Genomic DNA, 18,772 nt, shown 5'->3' with positions numbered 1-18,772 from the left:
AGATCCGCCTACCTTCGCCTCCCAAGTGCTGGGATTAAAGGCGTGCGCCACCATCGCCAGCCTGTTTTACTTATTTTTATGTGATTAAAATCTGTATTCATTTTAACTGAAATACAGTATTACCTGTGCATAGTAAGCATATAAAGTCCAAACTATGCTTCACATTGAAACAAATTATTTCCACATAATGAAACTTCACGTAAGTGTAAGTAAAATTAAAATACACTAAAATAGTTAGCCATGACATAATAACATTTTTGTATGTCCTTGGTATTAAGCAATATATGGTTATATTAATTAATTTTTAGGAATACATATTTGGTTTACAATTTGAAACTCTACCTTAGCGGTGAAGACAGCTTGCCTTGCCTCAGGTATCATATAAAGTTGCTGAATAGTGGATGCCAAATAACAAGTAGCTCCAAGGTTAGTCAAGCCAACAAATCGGCATTCTGCACGCACATCCTCATGAGGCCAGTAGTCCCATTTATAAGGTGCATGGGCTGCTGATACAAGAGGAAAGAGAAGATGCCCCCAAACAAACTTAAACATATCTTGATTTGATTTGAAGTTACTTCTTCCATTAATTACCTAATTAAGATATATGGAATATTATAACTTAAAATATTAATTACATAAAATTTAAAAGAACCATCAATGCTATATTTTCCTTGGTATTACATTATTAGATGCAAAGAAGGTCCAATTATTTAAACTATCTAAAGGTTTTCGACATTTTTCTATTTAAAACAAATGAATCCACTTTCTACATATTTTATTACACATATCAACAATGTGAGTGTAATAAAATACGTGGAAAGTGGATTCATTAAACAATACCCCTAGATTTTCAGGGTTGAGTTTCATAAAGATGCAATGAAAAGAAGAATGCTTACACTGCATGTGCTGTGCCATCACCCAGTTGTGTATTAGCCTGTAGTTCTCAACAGACCCTTTTACCATCTCTACCAACAAATCATACGCAGCGGCCCTTGAAGAGTGTGATTTGCACTTTGGCTGCCGTCGGTCCTTTAGACTGGGCAACAAAAACAGAAGATTGAAGATATCTCTTAAAAATTCCTAGGGGACAAGAAGAAAACCGGTGTTACATAACTTGGATATCAATTATATTCCAAATATAATAACACACAAAATAAAATAGATAAGGACTAACTATAATTTACTAAAATATTAGTTCAAAGTTCATAGCATAAATTGGGCAGTGGTGGCACACACCTTTAATCTCAGCAAATGGAAGGGGGAGGAAGGCAGATCTCAGAGAGCTCAAGGCCAGCCTAGTACACAGAGTAAGTTTCCAGGACAGGCTCCAAAGCTACAGGGAAACCCTTGTCTCAATTAAACAAAATAAAACAACAAAAAAAAATTTGACAGTATTATGTATCATCTGAAAAACTGTTATTTTTTGTGAGGAAAATAGAAGGGACCCACCTTTTACTCTTCCCCCCTCTTCAAATTTCATAGTTATCCTTAATCATGTACACTACTGTTATTTTCATTTGAAAATTACCAAAAGTTTCTATTAGGCCTTGTTATTTCCTATTTGCCAAGGCCTATAGGTGTTTCTCCATCTGGGTAATAGCAAGCAGCACTTCACCCACACTGAGGGACGGCCACTCCTCAAAGTCCACAGCACAAAATTCACAAACATTAAGAACCTTACTAGTTGTCAGAATTGTGGCAAATGCCACAGTTGGAATGAAAGATGTGACTTTACAACTATCTTCTTAATTTTGTGAATAGTAGAAACATGTTTTACCATGAGCTGGATCTAAATTGTTTTTAATGGAATCAGTTTTCAGATCTTCATTTACAACAAACTTTTCTCCTAAATTTAAACTGTGCAATGTTTTAGTTATGAAGTGGAGTTGAAGACTTCATTAAGCACATTTTAATACAGACTAAAGCACTGCATTAAATTAAAAGAAAAAGAGGTGCTGGGGGAAAAAAGACACACCCAAGAGCATGGCTATCAGCTTCTCAAAGAGGAACTCGATCAGATTATCTTTTCTTCTTTTCTTTTTGCATTTTATTTATTTGGTTTTTAGAGACAGGATTTCTCTGTAGCTTTGGGGCCTGTCCTGGAACTAGCTCTGTAGACCAGGCTGGCCTCGAACTCACTGAGATCCGCCTGCCTCTGCCTCCCAGGTACTAGGATTAAAGGCATGTGCCACCGCCCGGCCAGATTGTCTTTTCTATTCATAAAAAAATTTTAAAATTTATTCTCTGAGAACTACATATCTGTATAAATATATTATGATCATAATCTTACTCCCCTCTCTACCGTAATCAATGTTTACTCATCTTGCAACATGTACCCTGCCCAATTTTATATTCTTTCTCTCTTTTCATTTTAATACCCCCACTGAATCCAATAATGCTGTTCCTGTGGACATGGGTAAGGGCCATCCCTCCATCACCAGCCATCAACTTCTGGAAGTTCCTCAGCTGGGAAAGAAATCTCATATTCACTTAAACTTTTCTATTTATTTTTCCTTTGCTCTTTTATCTAATTGTCTCTTATTACCCAAACATTACCATTTAGCCCGGGGTATAATACCTCATAGAGTACTGAGCAGAAAAACTGTACTATATGAAGATGCAAGTATCATCACTCTTTAATAAGACTGCCTTTTGGCTGAAGTCTGAAAACTTGACTTGTAATATCAGACTTTGCCTAAAAGACAGAAGTGGCTCACTGTACTTACTAACTACATAAAGCTTTCCTTTGAGGAATCTTGAATTTCAGTCACTGGAAACGTAGGAGATATGCTTTGCAACAGTAACCACTGGGAGAATTAATTCCACTCTAATAATTAATTAATCAATCAATTCTACTCTAATAAAAACTAGTCATGAGCTCATTGCTTAGGCCTGTGAGGCCTAATGAGTCAACCTGTGGTGGTACTGGAAACTCAGTCACAGGGATTAAAAAAAAAAAAACAGAAGAAAACAAAAGGACAAATATTTTCCATGTTGTCCTCTTCTTACTATCTTCAAAGAATGTAAAACTTTCTGGATATACAAAAAACAAACAAACAAAAAAAAAAACAAAAAACAAGGTTGGCTAAAAAGTATGCAAAGTGATTTGAGTTTTATTTCATACAGATGACATGATTTTTATTTATTTTAGGATTCAGAAGTGAGATTATCATCAAGGAGAAACAAAGCAACATGTTTATGTGAAGAAAACAAACATTCCAAGAGCAAATCTGAATTTGGTAAAAGCTGATTTTAAACAAACTACCTTTGCCAACCAACTTACATAAAAAGAAAATGAGCTCTATTGCTATAGAGATCTTGAAAAAATATACTTAAGGCCTGGGATGAAAGTATTTTAACAGAAATACTGAGTCAGTAAATGCTTAAATGAACATTTTTATTTTCTTTATCCTGAGCCCACTAGAAAAAGTGGGTAACTAACTAACTGAAATAGAAGAACTCCTTCAACCTGCTACCTGAGAGAATTGTTCTGTTTGGTTTTGAGGTTTGGAGACAGGTCTCTCTATGTAGCCCTGGCTGACCTGAAACTCACTGTCTAGAGCACAAGGACTTCAAACTCAAAGTCCTACCTGTCTCTACCAGGTGCTGGGATTGATTAAATGTGTGTGCCACCACGCCCTGCCTCAATATTCAAAATAATATTCGGTAAGAAACCACAATGCAATGCAGAAAAAACTGAAAAGCCATACTAGCTCATGCCACTATTGCCAGCATTTAGGAGGTAGAGGTAGGAAGACCATGAGTTTAAATCCATCATTAGCCACAGAGAATAACAAAAGTGTTTAAAGTCAGCCTGGGTTACCTTTATTTCAAAGCAACCAAAAAACCACAGCAACAAAAAAAATACCAAAACATAACTCTTCCCACTATAATTATTATTATATAAACAATATTTCTTAAATGTACATAGAGGGCCTATAACTTGTTCAGAGAATAAAGGCATTTGTTGCCAAACCTCATCTTTTAAACTCTAGAACCAATGTGGTTAATTTACTCAAACTTCATCATCAAGCTCTGTCAAACCTTGTTTGGATATATTGCTCCAAAACAACAAAACACAAACAATGTAAAAAGAAGCTTCAGTTGTATGTCATGCATGTATTTTGAAGCATACCTGTCCTTCTCTTGAAAACTTGAAAGGTGGTTTGTGTTTAATAACACTTGTTGCAAGCCTTAGAAGTCCCGAAAGCCCATCATCTTCTATATGACCATCTAGGTGATCAAGGATCTCCCTACTATTAAAAGAAAGATCACAAGCAAAAGATAAAGATATTCTTTATCTTTGCTCAATAATGTAATTGTTAATTCTGTATCAGACTTTACCTGCGAATACAGTCAGCCAAATGTCTTGCCAAAGCATCTAAATCGAGGAGTGTTGTCTTAAGACAAAAAGAAAATACAAAATTCAAATAAGGCTTTTATTTTTGGTGTTAAACAGATTAGAAACACAAATTATTTCCTTATATGTAATAAAAGTTGTATTTTGCAAATTAAGTTATACACTCAAGGTACCTATTCTTCTAAATGATACAAATTTTAAAAAAAACTATCATTTTAAATGTACCATTAACAGTCCCATCAAAAAAAAATTATGATAAGCAAGGAGATATGATAAGCACGACCTTTGCTTTCAGGTCTTGGAGGCAGAGGCAGATGGATCTCTATGAGTTCAAGGCCACCTGGTCTACAGATTCCAGGATAGTCAGAGCTACACAAACAAATCCTGTCTTAAAAACACACAAACACACCAAAGATAGATTATGATAGCCACAGCAGTAAATTATGATAAACCAGTAATCATCTGAGATCATACTAAAGCTTTTTTTTAAACTACATTTATCAAGATGTAAATTATATATAGGCTAGTGATGTATAACACTGTATATTGTCCACAGTTCTAATGACTTTCTATTGTTAACATCTTTGACCTAAGCTTTAATAATAAACAACAGTTAATTTATAACTATAGAAACAAAATAAAAAGATTTCATAAATAGAAATTAACCTAAGAGAGCTCTCAAAGAAACTGAAGCTCTAAGAGAAAATTAGTTTGACTAGAATTAAAACCTGTTCATTAACATAAGTAAATGATAATGCCAGATTTAAAAAAAGTATTTGATCTTCACATAGTTACATAAACTTTTCATTTTACATATCAGGACTCTAAACTCACATGTTATTATAAAAATAAAAAGATAAATAAATAAAAGCTGGGCAGTGATGATACATCCCTTTAATCCTAGCACTCAGGAGGCAGATCTCTTTGAGTTTGAGACTAGCCTCGTCTACAAAGATAATTCCAGGGCAGGCTTCAAAACTACAGAGAAACTCTGCCTCAAAAAACAAACAAAAAACAAAAACAAACAAACATACAAACAAAAAAAAACCCCAAAAGACAGACAGGCAGACAAACAGGCCGACAGACACAGACACACACGTGAAACTAAAAAATACAAATTTCAGGGCTAGAGCCATGGCTCCGGGGTGAAGTAAACATGATGTTCTTCCAGAGGACCCCAGTTTGTTCCCAAGGACCCACAATAAGAAAGCACATCATCATCTGAAACTGAAGCTCTAGGTCCTAGAGTGGTTCTCAACATTCTAATGCTGAGACTCTTTAATACAGTTCTTCATTTTGTGGTGACCCTCCCAAGCATAGATATTGTTACTACTTCATAACTGTAATTTTGCTACTGTTATGGATTCGTAATATAAATATCTGATCTGTATGACTGCACAAAGAGAACCAGAGCAATAGCGACTAAGCTGCCCTCTCTTGGCCTCTACCGGCACTGTACATATGCTAACAGGGATAATTTAAAAAGTAAAGCGGTTACAATACATATTTCACTTTCCAATTAAAGTTTACAAATATTAGATTGGTCAAGAGTACTTACAGATGCTTACAAATGAAGATATACTTTAACAGTTAAAATCAAAGTAAAAATGAGAAAAAAGGTAGAGAACACAGAAGTATTAGTGTAACAGAATAGTTAGGTCAGTATTCACTACTTACACGTTAATAAGCATGCCCTCTCCTGAAAGGACAAATAAAACCAAGAATATCCACATGCATAACTTGGATCTATTAACAAATTAATAGGTAATTTTCTGAACATACCTGACTAGCATCCTTTATATGAATGTTGTCCACTAATTTGCATAACAACCAAAAATATTCTTTACATCCAGGTTTTAACATTGGTTCTTCTTCATAATCATCTATCTATTAAAACAAATTTTACACTTTGAAATCATTTTTAGAAGTATAATGTACTTAAGCAAGTACAGACTTTATGAAATTAAATGCCTACACAAATAAATAGTATTCAAACTCTAAGAAAAGACGAATAAATCATAAAATCAGAGAAAAAGGAAAATGAGACTATTAAGGTACCTAAAAGAGAAGACAACTTTAGAAAAACAATCTCAAACTTGGGGTGATGATGCCAGTCAGAGGCTGGCAGACATCCTTCATTTCAAACTCAGACTGGGGTTTTGAATGAAACCCCGTCTCAAAAACAAAACAAACAAACAAAAAAAAAAGGAAAGAAAAAAAAAACAACAAAAATATAAGAAAAACAATTTCCAATTTTCTAGAAAGGACACAATCAGGGAAAATATGCAAATGCTATAGTAAACAGTTTTATAAATTATCAAAAATATGGGGGCTGGAGAAATGGCTCTGTGGTTAAGAATGCTGGCTCTTCTTCCAGAATGCCTGAGATCAATTCCCAGCACCCACATGGCAGCTCACATCTGTCTGTAACTCTAGTTCAAGATCTGCCATCATCATACAGACATGCATGCAGGCAAAACACCAATACACATAGAATAAAGATAAATATTTTAAAAAACAAAATACTAGCGAGGCGGTGGTGGTGCACACCTTTAATCCCAGCATTTAGGAGGCAGAGGCAGGTAGATCTCTGTGAGTTCAAGGCCAGCCTGGTCTACAAGACATAGTTCCAGGATAGGTTCCAAAGCTACAGAGAAACCCTGTCTCAAAAAACCCAAAAACAAAACAAAAGACCCACAATATCATTAAAAATACTTTAACAGCCCTCCGAATTTATTATGTGGTGAAAACTTCTACAAAGTTAGTGTCACACTGGGTTTATTTAAAAAAAAAAACTCAAAATTTGAAAATATCATAAGGAATAAAAAGTAAAAAAAAAATCAAATATGTTACTAAGTCAGGAAGGAAGCTACATCATAATTTTTCAACTTGGTAAATAAACTGTATTTCCAAAATAGCATTCTTATGACAGACAACACAAAGCTGAAATCAAATCACAAAGATGTTAGTAGATGTAACGTTGACGATAAGAATGGTTAAGATTAAACAGACATCACAGTGTGAACCTATAATGCCAGCACCTAAGAAGCGGAGAAAGGAGAACGAGAAATTCATGAGCTAACTACAAGAATACAATACACAAAAATAAATTTGCAGCAAGGTAAAAATTTTACCCTTAGAGGTTTGAGAGCTTGAGCATCAGGAAGGAATTTCAACAAGGTTGAGGCAGCCAAAAGAAGAAAAGATCGATGAATTGAGTCTCCTCCATCTAGGCCTGACAGAGATAACTTATAGAGACCATTGCAAGATTCATGACGAACTGCAGTCTAAAGAGGAAAAAAGGGACAATTTGAGAATTAAAAAGCAATTCTCAGGCTAGGGATATAGGCCAAGTGATAATGAGTTTGTTTTGAATTTGATCCTCAGCATTTTACCCAGCAGGCAGTAGTGACATACCTGATGTAGCAGGCCTGCAATCCCATCAGTGGAATATTATGCTCACCTACACAGTGAATTGGAGAACACACTGTCTCAAGAATTTAATCTTATCCTAAATTGTATTGTCAATCTTGAGATCAGACTGGGTTACATGAGACCTTGTTTTCAAACAGACAGACAGACAAATAAACAGAATCCCTGGGAGTGTAATACAGAAGTAGAGTAGAGGTTTTCCATGTGAAAAACCTTGGTTTGAGACCAGTTAGGAGGATGGAAAAATATATGAACAAGAGAGAAGGGTATGTGTGTATAGACAAAAGGAAAGAAATGGGAAAGAAAAAAGGAAAAAGGATAAAGAAATGAGAGAAGAAAAAGTAGAGGAAAACAGGATAATTTTGTAGAAAAAACTCTAAAAAAGTGTTTGTTTGAAATTGGGTTTCAGGTTGTCCATGGTAACCCAAAACTACTGGCCAAGAAGTTCTTATCCTTTTGTCTATACCTTACAAGTGCTGGAACTACAGGTGAGCATGATCACAAAGCCAATTTACTTCTTTAGCAAGGTGTTTTATGTTTTGTTTAGGAATGCAGAATTTTGCATGCTACATGTATAAGAGCAAGTGATCTACTACAACAGCAACCCTAGCAACATACTGTAAATTTAATATTCTGATGACACATTGTACATAAACAACATATAACCATACAAGGTAGTCAATGTTGTATGGCAATGTATGCTAACATCTTGTTAACAAATGCCTAATTATGGCTATAAAGCAGAAACAAATATAAAAATATACAGGAAAAATTAGGATAAAAGAAGGTTTTCATAATTATGTTATTTACAATATAAATTACAGGACAAAATATTTTTGGAACCAGAAACAACTTATGAAAGTATTTAAGTCAGAACATTTCACAGATTCCAAGTGATCTGCCCAGATGTTACAGTGACTACCTGTAACAGTGAGAACAGAACAAAATTTAAAAATGACAAATGGTAATGACACAGAATATATAATAGTCATATTTTTAAATTAACATTCTATATCTAAGGTAAATAGGTAATGTAATAATGAATATGATCATGAACATTTCTTTACCATTATGGATCTTGTTTAACAATCTTAATAATACAAAAAGTTTTAAAAGGAGAAGCACAAATCTTTAATGTTTCACCATACCTCAGGAATAAGGAGGGTCAATTTCTTCAGCCAGTCTTGTAAATGATCACTATCAGCAAGGCTAGATTTCACTAAAGAGCAGCAATGAGCCCAGCTCACCAAGAGCCACATTGAATAATGTGAAACTAAAATAAATAAATAAATAAATAAATAAATAAATAAATAAATAAATAAATAAATAAATAAAAGCATTGTACAGGTTTGTGTTAAGAAAAGACAGAGTTATCATTACTAAATACAAAATATTAAAAATTAAATTTAAAAATACAAATAACTTTGTTGAGCACTTACCTTCATGTCTAGACCTGTGATCAGACTGAGCTTTCAAAACCCTGTAAAACAAAAATATGCTATCACTACTAATTAAAACTGGCAATGAAGTAAAAAAAAAATGACTACATATCCTTTAATGTTTATAACTTCACTCCAAATAGATTTAAGAAAATTACTACTATGATTTCACTTTTTTTTAAAACCACTAGTAAATGAAATTCTTGGGAAAGCAACTAGATGGTCTTCAAAGGATAGGATAGAGGAGGAGAGCAGTAAAAGGGGTTGTTATCAAAGAGCAAGAAACTTCAGAGAGGCATATAACTAGGTCTCCATATTAGCCTACCCATTTCTATTTCATATTTTGTTTTGGAGACAGGGTTTCTCTGTGTAGACCAGGCTATCATGGAACTCAGAGATCCACTTGCCTCTGTCTTCCAGTTCAGGGAATGCACCATCACTACACAGATGAACCCGCATCTTTATTTGAAATACTGTAAAAAAAAATTTGTGCCTTTCCAAGTTTCTAAAGTAGTCCAAATGAACGGAATGTTATTGTTTATTCAAATCACACACAAAGTATTTATTTATATATTTGTTTGAGTTCTGTGTCCTACTGACTGTGTCCTAATGGTGTCACAGCTCACTTATTTGTGTGAGAGAGAGAGAGAGAGAGAGAGAGAGAGAGAGAGAGAGAGAGAGAGAGAATATATGCCTGTGCATGTATGATGCGTGCTTATTCAGGTGTGGAGGTCACTTCCCTCCTCTAAGGTGGGACTTATAAGGTTCAGATCCTCTAGAAGACAAGACTCTCCAGAGGCCTTCCTATCTCTGTCCACTCAGTGCTTAAGAAACAGGTGTATGTGGGCTGCCCAGACAAGTGAGTACTGAGATTGTAACACATGTCCTGATGATAAAGCAGCTAGTACTCTCAACTAATAAGTCACCTCTTCAGCTTTTTTTTTTTGTGGTCTTATATACATTATTTTTAGTTCCGTGCATGAAAGAAACATAAATATTGAAATTACCAAACACCCACAACTTCAAAATTTTTTTCTTTTTATTTAATTATTCTTTCTTTCGTTCATTCATTCATTTTTTGAGGCAGGGTTTCTCTGTGTAAACAGTCCTGACTGTCCTGGAACTCACTCTATATAGATGAGATTGGCCTTGTACCCAGAGATCAACCTGCCTCCTTACTGCTGAGATTAAAGGTGTGCACTACCACATCCAGCAAAATAAACATTTCAGATTCATGAATCGAAATTAATACTAAACTAGATGAATAACAAAGAAAATGTTTCTCTTTATGTAATGGGTTGTCCAACAATAGACATTAAAGTAATACCAATAATTAGGAAAATCAACATTTAGCAAAAATTTTATTAACAATTATCTAAGAAAAAATTACTAAGAAAAGTGCAAGTCAATTGAAGTTTTATGGTTTTATAGAAAATAGTAGGCTTATACCTTCATAATATCTTCACATTGACAGATTATTAAAAATGAAATTTTTAGCCAAGAAAATGGGAATAAACCAGATTAACTTTTAAAAAATTAGCATCATCAATAGACTAAATAACATCATCATAATGTAGTAGAAAAAATGTCACTTCTGGACTATTACTACTGAAAAGGAAAGACCCAAAATGAAAATGTTCTAAAACAAAACAAAAACAAGCAGAGTTGTACCAGGTTGAACATGGTTGGATTCTCAGTACTCTACAGATTGAGGCAGGAAAATTTCAAGACAGAGGCCAGGCAGACCTGGCAAGATCATGTTTCAAAATAAAAAATATCAAGCAATGATGCTGCATACCTTTACTTCCACACTCAGGAGGAAGAGGTAGGGGCAGATGAACTGCTGTGAGTTCCAGGACAGCCAGAGCTGTTACAGAGCTGTTTCAAAAAAACAAAAAAAGGTAGGGAAGGACGTAGGGACAGAAGGAGGGAGGGAGGGAGGGAGGGAGGGAGGGGAAAAGAAGAAAGAATGGCCTGTACTACTAAAATATCAATACTATAAAGAAAAGGTTAGAAACGTATCTCTACTTAAGAAAAAGAAAGAAGTATGACAACTAATAGTAAAAAATAGTTCACATGATGCTGAACCAAGAATAAATTAACAAGATAATAGGGGACTAGGGAGATGGTTCAATGGGTAACCATCGCTACTTTGCAAGCATGAATATGTGAATTTGAATCCCAAGTAAACAAGTAAAATGAAAGGCACGGATGCACCTAGCCATTAGGCAGAGACAGGCAGAGCTCCAGAATTTGTAGACAAACCAGCCTGGCTGAAAAGGTGAGTTTTTGTCTCAGTAAGATACTCTGCCTCAAAGCAGTATGATAGAGAGCAACAAAGCAAGACAGTAACACCTTGGTGGCCTCTGCATGAACTTACCCATATTATCAAGGGTTTCACGATATGGTTTATGGTAGAATGTTTGTCTGATGCCTACCACTATTTTTTTAAAAAAAAAAATCAAACATATCAATGTTTAATTTCTTAAAAATTTATCTGTGTGTGTGTGTGCACATGCTCATGGAAGCCAGAAGAGGTTATCATATCCCTGGACTTAGATTACAGGCAATTGTGAATGTCTAAGTGTGGATGTTGGACTCAAATTCTAGTCTTCCACAATAACTGTACATACTCTTAACCACTGAGTTATCTCTCCAAATCCAATGCTGGATTACATAAATTAATTTGGTTTTACTCAGGATTAGACAGATGGCTCAGTGGATAAGAGCACTTGGTACTCTTTCACAGGAAATCAGGAAGTGTGGACAAATATCAGGCAACTTACAACCACCTGTAATTTCAGCTCCAGGAGACTAGATGTATTCTTCAGATCTCTGCTGATCCCAACACTCACTAGTGTATACACACACACACACACATCTAGATATTAAGAACATATCCTTGCTGGGCCGTGGTGGCGCACGCCTTTAATCCCAGCACTCGGGAAGCAGAGGCAGGCGGATCTCTGTGAGTTCGAGACCAGCCTGGTCTACAAGAGCTAGTGCCAGGACAGGCTCCAAAGCTACAGAGAAACCCTGTCTAAAAAAAAAAAAATAAATAAAACATATCCTTAATTTTAAGAAACAAATATCAAAGTATTTTAGATAGCCATACTGTCTAGACCTTACATTCATAAACTTCCTTAGAATTTACAAACACAGAAATGCTCAGGAATACATAAGTGTGACAAATGTTAACAAGATATGAAAATTTGGGAAAAAAGTAGGGCAATACATTTAAAAATCCTAATAACTTTTCTGCTAAACATTTGTTCGAAATAAACTGTTTGAATGTTCACGGCATAAATGCAAGCATGGCTGGAGCTGCTGTCAAATGTCTTCTATTATTCTCTACCTTATCTTTAAGAAGGGTATCTCTTACTAAAGCTAGGTCTTGCTGTGTTAAGTAGACTGGCTGAGTTCTGGGGATGGTCTATTCCTCTCATTCAGCTCTAGGGCTATAAGTATGCAACACAGCACCTGACATTCATATGGGTACTTGCAGTTGAGCTCATGTTCTCAAACATAAGTATGTAAGTATTTTAGCCACTTAGCCATATCCCCAGCCCCCAAATGAAAGATTTTTAATTTTTGTTTTTCCCTTTCTTGAGACATGAAACTCAGTATGTAGACCAATACATAGGGATCCACCTGATTCTGCCTCCAGAATACTCAAAGGTGTGTGCCACCAAGACCAGTGCAAAAATGAAGTTTAATAACTGCATATACATACATATAAAACATATAAAATGCATACCTAGGAGCCAGATTATCATACGTATAAGCAACAGACATAAGTCGCTGAATCAAACTGGTTCCTTGGACAAGCACAAGAAACACCTTTAAAAATAAAAACATCAAGAGAAAAAAAAATCTTTGAATAGAGCAAAATACAGAGTACTTTCATTTCCCCACCTCCTTTAAATTCATGCACCAGCTTTCTTGTGACTTTAATACGCATACTAAGCTACAGTTGTTTTGGTAAAAAAAAAAAAAATTAATAAATATATACGTGTTTCCTAGCTGTATAACATCTAATGAAAATACTCTGAAAAAGAAGGATATACAGGTATAAATGGCAGGCCTATCTGACTAGATGCAAGTTTCATTTACATATTCCAACTTTCAACAGCCATGAAGTTGCATATATTTTAAAAACAAATCACTCTAAAAATTCCCTAACTATATTTTACATCAATACTTGCATACATTTATAGTATTCAAATCTCAAAAAGTAAATTACTATTATAAGTAAACATAGAAATTATTTGGTGAGAGGCTACTGAGATGGCTTAAAAGTACCTGCAGTTTGTAAAAGGGATGCAGGTTCGGTTCCCAGAACCCACACAGAGGCTCACAACTGTATGTAACTCCAGTTTTAGGGGAATCCATACCCTTTCTCTGGCTTCCTTGGTCACCAGGTAAGTATGTAGTGCACATACTTAAATGCTGGTTAAACACTGATACACATAAAAGTAAATCATCTTTTAAAGGAAATTCAGGAGTTGTTAATGGAAAGTATCATAGTCAACTTGACCATATTCTAATGGAGGAGGCTTCTTCTGGTAAAAACATACATAACAGAAACAATGAAGTTGTCAAGTAGTATCTTTCACTATGTAATACTTTGGAATGCATTTAGAATTCAAGAAACATTCATATTAAGGAATACAAATAGGGCTGTAAAGATGGCCCAGGGGTTAAGAGCACTGACTGTTCTTCCAGAGCACCTGGGTTCAATTTCCAGCACCCACATGGCAGTTCACAACTGGCTGTAACTCCAGTCCCAGGGAACCCAACACCTATTGCAAAATACTAATGCACATTTTAAAAAGAAAAAAATAGAGATACAAATAATCTACAATACTAGGAAAGATTAATTTTCCAATTTAACCCTAACATTGCAAAAGTGAAACATGTTTTAGGTTCCCAGTAATACCAATGTTTTCCAAATCTTAACATTCACCACCAAATTCCTCTATCTGTAAAAATTCACTACTCTTGTGTTCTTTGACAGGTAATGAAATGAGGTGTGCCTCTCAAAGGGTGACAGAATGAGGAGAGATTTCACTAAAAAGCAATCTTAGTCTTTCCACTTCCCCAATAACAAACAGAGATGGTGAAGGATATATGTCTGAATACCTGAACAAAGAATGGTCAAAATGATATCCTTTCCTCTCTCTCTCTCTCCCCGACCCCCCAAAAAAGATAGGATCTCTCTGTGCTTCTCTGGCTGGGCTAATCTCCCAAGTTCTGCCTGCCTGTCTCTTTGTCAGGAGTGCAAGAATCCTAGATGAGCACCACACCTGGCCTATGAACTCTATTTATAATGAAGGATGTGCTAGCTTTTTAATTTTTCTAAATCTAGCATCCTCTACATTTTCTGTAGAATGCTAAAACTAGGACATAACAAGCAAGAGTCTTCCCTTGACAGCTGGATTCCTACTATGACCTGTCACACTGGATTTTAGCTTTGCATGTTTTTCTTGTTAGGTTTGCTCCAGGTGTTTATCCAGAAAGCTTCATTTAAAAAAAAAAATTGTCTGCATCACATGTATGCAGGAACACAAAAAAGTCACAGAAGTGGACTAGCTCTCCCTGGAGCCAGTTGTGGGCTGTGTGGTTGGGGTACTGAACCAAATTAAAGACTTCCTAAAGAGAAGTGTTTTTAACTACTGAGCCATCTCAACAGCTCCAGTCTTCCAACTACCTAAAGGAGTCCTTTTACTAGCTTTTATTTGGTATCCTCTGAGAATCAAGAAATAGTTGAGCAAAACCCCATTTTTCAGAAGCCTAAATCCACTTCAACAGGTTTTCTTTGGTAAGTTTCTGACTCTAATAACTCCAAAAATGATCTACATCCAGCTCTAGGAGAGGTGAACAGATCTTTACCTAAATTTCTTTTATTTATTTATTTACTTATTATGTATACAACAGTCTATCTGTATGTATGTCTGCAGGCCAGAAGAGGGCACCAGACCTCATTACAGATGGTTGTGAGCCACCATGTGGTTGCTGGGAATTGAACTCAGGACCTTTGGAAGAGCAGGCAGTACTCTTAACAACTGAGCCATCTCTCCAGCCCCTTTACCTAAATTTCTTCAGCACTCTTTGATTTTCTTTAGCACTTCAACATATATGTTGAAACACATATGTTGTGAAATTCATCTTTTTAATATATTTCCTGTGCTGAAATACCTAGCATGATTTCCTTATTTTTCGGAATGGACTCTGGTACACTTCGAATGTAAGTTACAAAGTTCTAGTAACACATGTAAGTGTAAGCTTAGACAACTTATTAAAACAGCACATGAAAAACTGAAAATTATTACCAATACATCACGACAATTTTAAATTTTAACACTGTTCTAGTTGCTAGGTAGTCGTATAAAACTCTAGAATAGTATTTATGTGTTAGTATATTTCTTTTTTAAAAAAAAATATTTATTTATTTAGTATACAATATATTCCTTCAGGCCAGAAGAGGGCACCTGACCTCATTACAGATGGTTGTGAGCCACCATGTGGTTGCTAGGAATTGAACTCAGGACCTTTGGAATAGCAGACAATGCTCTTAACCCCTGAGCCATCTCTCCAGCCCCCGTGTTAGTATATTTCTTTGTAAAAACTAAACCATATGCTTTCTTAAAACTTAAGTAGAATTCATTAGGACAATTTAATTTTGATTTCTGAATATTACCTCTGTTAATCGTGGTATATGAAGACTCTTGGCATGATCACCAGTAGCTTTTCTTGATTTTCCAGGCCAGGTTCTTTTCCTGTGACTTTCAGCTATGCCAGACCATGCAAAGACATCGTGATAAGCTAAATCCAAATCAGATGGATCTACTGCAAACTGGCAGATTAATTTCAGCAAGCAAGCAAGACAATCTAGCTGCCACTGTGAAGGAGAAAACAATGTCAGCTCTCTATTTTCATTCATGTGATAAGTATGAACACTACACAACTTTGAAATAAAAAGACAAAAAGAATTGGCTAGTTTTTAAGCAATATGCTATATGACTTTTAAAAATTATGCAACTTTAAAAAATGCTCCGTTACTAAGTTAAACTCTTACAATAAACTTCTTCCCACTGAGATCATAAATGTGAATGGCAAAGGAATTTCTGCATTTAAAATGAAATTTTCATAGGTAATTTTCATAGGAATTATTTCAATCACCAAGAGGTTTCTTCAACCATTTCTCTAGAATTTATAACTCAAAGCCTTTGCTTAATTAAGAGGGGTAAACCATATGTGACACACCAGAAAGAAAATTATTCTTTTGTATATAGCATAATATTGGCAAATGGGCATTAGTATCTGAATCCAATGGTTCATAAGTTAATTGAGCTTTCAGCTGAGCATACCCCATGGGTATACTTTAGTTTCAATCCTACAAGAATAAAGCCTGAAAGAGACCTCAAAAGCGTCTGGTCTACTGAACTAGTTATATGATAGCGAAGGTTACACAAAAAAACCCTGTCTCAACAACAAAACAAAACTCCAACAAACAACAACAAAAAGAACAAAGAGTGATAAAAGAACATATAGTACTCCAACAGTCTTCTCATCATACGCACCTAATCCCTACATACATTCACAGGGCAAGAATTGCTAATCCATTACATTTTGATTTGCAGCCAGTTTTCACTCCAGGTTCTAGACACTTGCCATGGACTCAATTAAATACAGTGATCACTACAGAAAGTTTTGCATTCAAAAGCTATGGCAAGTGTTACTTTAATTTTCTTTTTTGAATATAAATTTTAACAGAATATATATAATAAATTAGAAATGACACATTTGTTTTCCAGGATATCCACAGGATTTCTGGAAAAATATGCTCCAAAGACTGCACTTTTCAAAACTATTAGAAATGCTAACAAAGTGCCAGGCATGGTGGTGCACACCTGTAATCCCTACACCTAGAAGGCAGAGGCAGGTACATCTCTGAGTTGAAGGCTAGAGCTTGATCTACACAGTGAGTTCCGGGCCAGGAAAAAGGCATTTCAAAATAACAACAGGAAACAACAGTCTCACTATGTAGATATGGCCAACCTGAACTAACTATGTAGACCAGGATTAATATTTTCAGACCATAGGGATTCCCCACTACTCTAAAGGATACTTCAACTGAAAATCTTACATTTATCACATATGGATTTAATATAAATATTTATTGAGTAGGATAATTAGTATAAAACATAAAATTTACAATGAATTTTAAGATCTAATAGCAACAAGAAACTTTCTTTGAACAAGCTAATTGGAACATCACTTATATTCAGCAGAAGAATTTCAGAAATTTCACTACAATAAATCCTTGGCCACGTACTCTCCTGGTTGCAATCGGTACACTTACATCTATCTACCCGGAAAAAAAAAAGTATCCTTCCCTGAGTAATAACAATACCATGCTACTACAAAATGTCATCAATATAATTCAAATTAAAAAATAAAATTAGTTTCAACAAATGGTGTTAAAAAAATTAGATATTTATATCAATAAATAAACCAATTCAACCTTATCTTTTCCATGCAGAAGCTAACTGAAATGCAATACCACAAGCACTGACTATAGCAAAGAAAACTATAGAACTGGATAGAGGGCTAGAAAGAATCAGGTGAGTGTTTCCTGTCCAGATCCAACATAAAGTCAAGGGTGATGAATGTTACAGTATACCCAGCTGGAGTGGGGGTGTAAAGTGGATCCAGAGGGTTTCACTGTCCAACCAGCTAGATGAAATAGTGAGCTTAAGGTTCAATGAGAGACCCTGACTCAAAAACTAAGCTGGACAACAACAGTGAGGTCAACCTCTGGCTTCCACATACAGGTACATTGGAGCCTACTAGATGACACATGCATATGTAAAGAGTACTTATGTACTGCTCCAATTACAAATTTTTGTGAACCAAAATTTAATATACGGTAAGAGAAAGCAAATTAAGTTTCTTAGAGCTGCTTTGTTGGAAGCAGGCTAATTAAAAAACAACCAGAACTCTGGAGGTGAAGCATTCTGCATTCTTAAGCAGGTATAAGCATTTCATAAGGACTGAGGCTTCTAAAACTGTAACTCTCTTAAAATGACTGAATTATGACTCGCATAAATAAAACTTCACTTAAAAATCAATGAAAGCCTTAAATACAAATTAAAACAAGAAAATGGGGGCTGGAGAGATGGCTCAGTGTTTAAGAGCATTGTCTGCTCTTCCAAAGGTCCTGAGTTCAATTCCCGGCAACCACATGGTGGCTCACAACCATCTGTAATGAGGTCTGGTGCCGTCTTCTGGCATGCAGACATACACACAGAATATTGTATCCATAATGAATAAATAAATATAAAAAAATTAAAAAAAATAAAACAAGAAAATGGTCATCAATCTTCAATACCATAATTACACAATGCCACAAAAGTATGAGCATCACAGAGACTTATGACTTGTCCAAAATTAGGATATATTGCATTAGGATATATAGCACAGCAAGAAAGGGAAAGTTATTCAGCTGCTGGTAGAAAGCAGCCTGTTTGCTGAGAAA

At 35.2% G+C, this 18,772-nt stretch overlaps 1 protein-coding gene across 1 annotated transcript in view; it reads right to left on the bottom strand.

The window, feature by feature from the left end:
- The window catches only part of Usp34 (ubiquitin specific peptidase 34), a 180,481-nt gene that overhangs the window by 58,043 nt on the left and 103,666 nt on the right, over positions 1 to 18,772 (bottom strand). Inside the window, exons 34-43 of the mRNA XM_013353501.1 lie at positions 15,932 to 16,132; positions 12,989 to 13,071; positions 9,232 to 9,272; positions 8,941 to 9,065; positions 7,495 to 7,647; positions 6,143 to 6,247; positions 4,345 to 4,400; positions 4,136 to 4,256; positions 897 to 1,080; positions 343 to 503 (exon numbers count right to left, since the gene is read on the bottom strand). Of these exons, the coding sequence (XP_013208955.1) occupies positions 343 to 503; positions 897 to 1,080; positions 4,136 to 4,256; positions 4,345 to 4,400; positions 6,143 to 6,247; positions 7,495 to 7,647; positions 8,941 to 9,065; positions 9,232 to 9,272; positions 12,989 to 13,071; positions 15,932 to 16,132 (1,230 nt within the window). The remainder of the gene's footprint in view (positions 1 to 342; positions 504 to 896; positions 1,081 to 4,135; positions 4,257 to 4,344; positions 4,401 to 6,142; positions 6,248 to 7,494; positions 7,648 to 8,940; positions 9,066 to 9,231; positions 9,273 to 12,988; positions 13,072 to 15,931; positions 16,133 to 18,772) is intronic.

Source organism: Microtus ochrogaster, unplaced genomic scaffold (assembly GCF_000317375.1).
Source record: "Microtus ochrogaster isolate Prairie Vole_2 unplaced genomic scaffold, MicOch1.0 UNK9, whole genome shotgun sequence".
Classification (NCBI taxonomy): Eukaryota; Metazoa; Chordata; class Mammalia; order Rodentia; family Cricetidae; genus Microtus; species Microtus ochrogaster.
Note: the sequence above shows the minus strand (reverse complement) of the source record. Positions and strands in the feature narration are given on the sequence as shown.